General features: G+C 47.9%; 1 protein-coding gene across 2 annotated transcripts in view; it reads right to left on the bottom strand.

Moving 5' to 3' along the window:
* CAND2 (cullin associated and neddylation dissociated 2 (putative)) overlaps positions 1-6,903 on the bottom strand; it is a 40,894-nt gene that overhangs the window by 3,192 nt on the left and 30,799 nt on the right. The window contains exons 13-14 of one of the 2 annotated variants that reach the window (XM_017501421.2): positions 6,215-6,379; positions 1,455-1,562 (exon numbers count right to left, since the gene is read on the bottom strand). In XM_017501421.2, the coding sequence (XP_017356910.1) occupies positions 1,455-1,562; positions 6,215-6,379 (273 nt within the window). Of the gene's footprint in view, positions 1-1,454; positions 1,563-5,933; positions 6,117-6,214; positions 6,380-6,903 lie in introns of those variants that run through there. The other variant, XM_037728822.1, reaches the window with a different exon arrangement.

Consider the following 6,903-nt stretch of genomic DNA (forward strand, 5'->3'; position numbering starts at 1 on the left):
ATTTGTAGATGGGAGTCTTGCTCTGTCACCAGACTAGAGTGCAGTGGTGTGATCTCAGCTCACTGCAACCTCTGTCTCCTGGGTTCAAGCGATTCCCCTGCCTCAGCCTCCCGAGTAGCTGGGACTACAGGCGTGCACCACCACACCCAGCTAGTTTTTTGTATTTTAAGTAGAGACCAGGTTTCACCACATTGGCCAGGACAGTCTCGATCTCCTGGACCTTTTGATCCATCCACCTCAGCCTCCCAAAGTACTGGAATTACAGGCATGAGCCACCGCGCCCAGCCTGTTTTCTGACTAATCTGTGTGAAACCTGCGGATACAGAGAGCTGACTGTTTAACAAAAGAAAATTAAAGATCATAGCCTCATACCACTTCAAGTCCTGTTGACAGGTTCCTAAAAAGCTTTTGGTTGTCAGAGCTTGGCAGATTTTAGAGTCATGGGTAAGGACTGTGGGTGTGGATGTGTCCACGCTCATCCCAGTGCCCAACAGACAGCATCTTCTGCATGGCCAGATGAGTGGCTCTTGTGGGAACTCAGAGCAGAGCTTCTCTTGCCACCTTGGCCTACTGCAAGAATGTTCTGGCACAGCAGTACCATGTATACCTCCCCTTTTAAGAACTGGGACTTTTCTTGGTGCAACAGAGCTCACAGAAAACTAGATATGATTTGGCCAGAGATTGTCAAAACTGCCCTGGTCTTGCAGAAGCTTTTTTTGGATTGACTCAATAGTGAGCATATGTTAAAAATGTAAACTTACAAGGCAGGTTTCTATGAATAAACTACTAATTTTAATGTTTTATCCACAGAAGATTTCATTTTTGAAAATCACCACTCTATGGGTATGTCTCCTCTTTAAGCGCCAATCTAAAACACTGCTCTCCTTTTGATAATGATTCCCATCCTCAGAAAACCCAGATGTACTCTTTCATTCAACAGGTACTTACTAGGTACCACCTAGGTGCACCAGGCTCTGCTTCCAACACCAGCTTTCCATGGGAGCTTCCACCCCAGATCCCGCCTCCAGACCCTTCAGGCACTCTAGTCTAGCAGCAACTTCGCTCTAGATGAATCATCTAACCCAGCTTCCCAACAAAGAGGTGAGAGATTGACAATAGGGAATCTATCAGACTCAATGTTACATCTTTAGTATCTCCCGTGAGGCTCAGCACCCAGGAAGTATTTAATGAATGGAAGAAGGGACAGGTGGATCTGAATCCATTTCTGCAATTTACTAGCAGTGTAGCCTTGGCCAATAACAATCTCTCAAAGCTTCTGTTCCCCTGTGTATACAGTGATGATAAGAAGTACTTTGTAGGGCAATGATAATGATTGAAGCACTTTCACAGCATCACCTGCACTACACACGTGCTTAGTAAGGGGTAAATGAACAACTGGCTGAAGACTCAATAGGTGCTCCAGGGCCTGGGCTAGGGCTAGGTCAGAGACTTACCTTGGCAGTGCAGGTGGCCCTAAGTGGCTCAATTAGTCGGTCCACCCTCTGTAGGACAGGTGCAGGACACAGGGTGGCCAGCCGGGCAAGCATAATGAAGGTCAGCATCTGCCCAGAAGGAAGGAAACAGAATTCTTGGTGAGATGGTGCAGCAGCCAGCCCTGGGAAAGAGCAGAGGCCCACACCCGAAACCTGAAGCCCAAGTCCAGACCACCATGAAGTCCTGCCAGAGTCTCTCCCTCTCTGGGTCTGTTTCCTCGAATGGTGACACTTTCTTTGCCAATTACTCCTCAGGCTGACCTGAGGAGGATCAGATAAGAAGCACCAGGGAGGGAATGGTTCTCAAGCTCAGATGCCTACGGGTCAGGCAGATGCTGGGGATGAGTGAAGGGGGCCGCTGGGGCCTGGGACGGAGCAGGGAGCCCTTGCTGCAGCCACAGGGGCTGCTCGGCTCTAGCCGACTATGGCCAGGTGGGAAAGCAGACATGTGGCTTGGGGCCACTGGATTGTTTTCAAAAGAAATCCCAATTTTCAAGTAAAAAAAAAAAAAAATCTCGATTTTTGAATGTTGGCACCTAATTTCAAAACCAAACAAAAACTTTGACACTAACTAAACACAGCTGCAGGCCTGGACTTGGCCTGTAGGAGAAAAATTGTCATCTCTTTTGAAAATGGTCAAGTCTTCACAAAGAAGCCTTGCACAGTATAAAGAATGGCTATCTGAAATCCCCACCCTACCCATCCCCACACCCTGACCCTCCTACACCCCACAGTGAAGAAGGAGGCCCAGCCCACAGCAGTGAGAAGCAGCGGTGCTGGACTCCATGAGCTATGACTCTTGACTTCTCCACCACCCTGTGTCCTCGAACCAGACAAGACTCCCTGTCTTCCTGTGAACGGGGCGGCGTTCACTCCCTCTCCAAAGGCTCACTTGAAGATAACACAAAGCTATGGGCTCTAGAGCTGTCACACCCACCCTCTTCACCCCAGGGGGTGGCAGCAGAGTGGGCTCCAAGGCTGCACTGGTGCCTAGACCCTGTCCTGCTCTCCTGGAGGGCGGGCACGAGGATATGGCCAGAGTGGACGGAAGAGACTTGCTCGAGCCTGGGAAAAATCCCCACAAGCTGCAGTGTTGGACCAGCCAAGAACTCCTTAATCTGTGTTCTGGGGTCACTAGCGCCCCAAGATGCCTAATACCAGGCATACCTAAATGAGAGAAGCTGAGTACACCCCTCCCACCTGGAACCTCCTGGGAGGAAAAGTCCTGTGGTGGAAAGTCCTGTTCAGCTCTGTGTGCCCCATCATTTCCTACTAGTTCTCACGGCCTACACTGGAAAATCCAACCCCCTTTCTCAACAAAGACCTTGGGGCTGGAACCCCAGAGAAGTTATGTAGAACTGATGTCATTTCTTTTCTCTTTCTTGGGAGTTGGCAGGAAGCAAGGGTTTAAAGCAATAATAAAGCCAAGGAAGAGACAGGCAGACTGGAAGTGCAGGAAGGAGTTTGGAGTGGTCGGAGGCACGCCCGCCTGCAGGAGGTGCAGCCTGACCACGGACATCAGATACCTTAACAGGAACATGCACTCCACCCTAGCATGGGTCACAGTGATGCCCCAAGGTGTTCACAGCAGCATTGTCTGTAATAGTGAAAATGTGCGAATAAGCTACATGTGGGTGCAACAGAAATGGGAACTCCTGCAGCTGTGAAATGACGGTGAGGTCTGATATGTACTGAAAAGCAAAGCAAACAACTACATAGAGTAAATGTAAGTTAAAAGACTGGCGAAAAAACAGCATGTGTGATGTGATCCCATTTCTAGAAAACAGATCTCATACACTCGTCTCCACAGCTTTGAGAGCAGGAACCCCACCTCTCGCACCGACCACGGTGTGTTGGCACCACTCAGCATCAGTTGACTAATGAACGAGGGTCTATGTGCATCATCCCAGGAAACACACTGAGTCTTACAACAGGCCTCTCTGGGTAGGGGAAGCTTTTGGGTGTTTTTTTTTGTTTTTTTTTTAAGACGGAGTCTTGCTCTGTTGCCCAGGCTGAAGTGCAGTAGCACAATCTTGGCTCACTGCAACCTCTGCCTCCCAGGTTCAAGGAATTTCCTGCCTCAGTCTCCTCAGTACCTGGGATTACAGGCACCCGCCACCACACCCAGATAATTTTTGTATTTTTAGTGCAGATGGGGTTTCACCATCTTGGCCAAGCTGGTCTTGAACTCCTGACCTTGTGATCCACCTGCCTCAGCCTCCCAAAGTGCTGGGATGACAGGCATGAGCCACTGTGCCTGGCGCTTTTGGAAACAAGTATGAATTGCTTTTGATTACTTTGTATTAGTTTTTGTTATAAAAAGTGACTCAGGCTTAGTATATATATATATATATATATATATATATATATATATATATATATATATATTTTTAAGTTGTGGTATGGGGTCAGGTGCAGTGGCTCACGCCTGTTAATCTCAACACTTTGGGAGGCCAAGGTGGGTGGATCACCTGAGGTCAGGAGTTCAAGACCGGCCTGGCCAACATGGTGAAACCCCATCTCTACAAAAATACAAAAATTAGCCAGGCATGGTGGTGCACATCTGTAATCCCAGCTACTCAACATGCTGAGGCAGGAGAATCACTTGAACCCAGGAGGCGGAGGTTGCAGTGAACTGAGATTGCACCAATGTACTCCAGCCAGCCTAGACAATAAAGTGAGACTCCATCTCAAAATAAAAAAAAATTCTAAAATAAAGTTGTAGCATGACAGTTCCTTAAGACATTAAACACAGAATTACCATATGATCCAAAATTTCACTTCTGGGTAAAGTGAAAAGGACTGAAGGCAAGATTCCAAAGGATACTGGAACACCTATGTTCACAGCAGCATTACTCATAATAGCCAGAGACTGGGAACACCCGAATGTCCAGCGATGGATGAATGGGTAAACAAACTGTGGTCTGTACATACAACAGAAGGAAATTCTGACACATGCTGCAACATGGATGAACCCTGAGGACATCACACTAAGTGAAACAAGTGTGTCACAAAAGCACAAATACCATATGATTCTACTTACAAGGGCAGAATCCTAGAGTAGTCAAATTCATGGAGAATAGTGTTTAATGGGTGCAGTTTGAATCTGGGAAGGAGAAAGTTCTAAGATGGACAGTGGTGACAGCTGCACAGCAGTGTGAATGTGCTTAATGCCACTGCGCTGTGCACTTAAACATAGTGAGGATGGAGGACGGGTGCAGCAGCTAACACCTATAATCCCAGCACTTTGGGAGGCCGAGGTGGGTGGATCACAAGGTCAGGAGATCGAGACCATCCTGGCTAACACAGTGAAATGCTGTCTCTACTAAAAACACAAAAAAATTAGCCAGGCATTGTGGCATGTGCCTGTAGTCCTAGCTACTCAGAAGGCTGAGGCAGAAGCAGGAGAATCGCTTGACCCCAGGAGGCGGAGGTTGCAGTGAGCCAAGATCACACCACTGCACTCCAGGCTGCGTGCCAAAGCAAGACTCTGTCTCCAAAAAAAAGTGAAGACGGGGTCTGTTGCAGTGGCTCATGCCTGTAATCCCAGCACTGTGGGAGGCCGAGGCAGGCAGATTACTTGAGGTCAGGAGTACAAGACGAGCCTGGCCAACATGGTGAAACCCCATCTCTACTAAAAATACAAAAATAATTAGCCAGGCATGGTGGTGAGTGCCTTTAGTCCCAGCTACTAGGGAGGCTGAAGCACGAGGATCACTTGAACCTGGGAGGCAGAGGTTGCAGTGAGCCAAGATTATGCCACTGTACTCCAGCCTGCATGATAGAGCAAGACCCGTTTCAAAAAAAAAAAAAAAGAAAAAATAGTGAAGATGGTAACTTGTGTTATTATTTTGCCACAATTAAAAAGTAACGATTTCTATTGTATTTGTGAATAAACTTTAAAATTTCAAAAAAGATATAGAAAGATATAAAATGAAGAAACCAAAGTATCCCAACTGCCCCGCTGACCCCAGACTCACTCCCTCAGGTAAGAAAATGGCCCTAACTTCTGGAACTAGCTCTTGCCACTCAATAGTGGGGCTTGGAGCTCTTTCAGATCACAACATGAAGAGATGCAGCTTGCTCCTCAATGTCGCTAGCATTCCACAGCTGGAGGTGCCCAGCTGATGGAGCCAGTTATCTACAGATGGACAATTAGGCAGCTGCCAGCTTTCCCAACTCCCAGAGGCTGTGAAGAACAATTTTGTACATAAAACTCAGAACCTGTGTAGGAGTCAGCTCAGAGGCTCTGTGTACAGGTCAAATGGGATGAGATGGAGTTGCTAGGTCAAAAGTTTTATCCGGGAATTCCCCCCGCCTTTTTTTTTTTTTTTTTTTTTTTTTTTGAGACAGTCTCACTCTGTTGCCCAGGTTGGAGTATAGTGGTGCAATCTCAGCTCACTGCAGCCTCAACCTCCTGGGCTCAAGCCATCCTCCTGCCTTGGCATCCCAAAGTGCTGGGATTATAGGTATGAGCCACCACACCTGGACATTTTTTTTTTCCAGTTGCTGCCAAACCATCCTCCAAAGAGCTTGCCCAGTGTAGACTCCCACCAAAGGTGTTTGAGGCACTGGTTCCTTTTCTTATCAGAAAACAACAATGCAGCTTTTTTCATTGGGTGCCTGGAGTAGGGAGCAAGGACAAACAAGCATGGGTCCAGTGGTGCCTGACTATCCCTTGGTACAGGGGCACATAGATCTGGCAGGGGGCTTGGTCCTACCCGAATGTCATAGTGATCCTTCAGCCCGTCTTCCACATGGTTCAGGAACTCACAGATATCCAGCTGGCCCAGGCAGCTCTCAAGCAGTGAGTACATGCACTCAAAGGCTGCCTTCCGCACATCCAGCCCATCGTCCACTGTATGTTTAAAGGGCCCCATCTCCACCTGCAGGAGGGAAGGACAACTGAAGGTTGTAGATATGGCCCCACGGTGCAACACCTCTTGCAGTTTCTGCTACAAACCCCACATCTCTATTCCACACTGCTTGCTGGCCCAAATCATGCCTCAGACTCTCAAGTCTCCATGCCTTTACATAGCCTGCAGTATCCTTTCCCCCAGGTGATCACAGTGGCACTAAGAGTCATTATTGTTATAATTTACTGAGCAGGCACTGTGCCGAGTGCTTGACGGATGACACTTCATTCAAGCATCACGAATGCCATCAGAAGTAAATGTTACTGGCCAGGCATGGTGGCTCATGCCTATAATCTCAGCACTTTGGGAGGCCAGGGCAGGTGGATCACAAGGTCAGGAGATCAAGATCATCCTGGCTAACACAGTGAAACCCTGTCACTAAAAATACAAAAAATTAGCCAGGCATGGTGGCATATGCCTGTAGTCCCAGCTACTCGGGAGGCTGACGCAGAAGAATCACTTGAAGCCGGGAGGCAGAGCTTACAGTGAGCTGA

This window comes from Cebus imitator, unplaced genomic scaffold (genome assembly GCF_001604975.1).
Source record: "Cebus imitator isolate Cc_AM_T3 unplaced genomic scaffold, Cebus_imitator-1.0 Scaffold281, whole genome shotgun sequence".
NCBI classification, from domain to species: Eukaryota; Metazoa; Chordata; class Mammalia; order Primates; family Cebidae; genus Cebus; species Cebus imitator.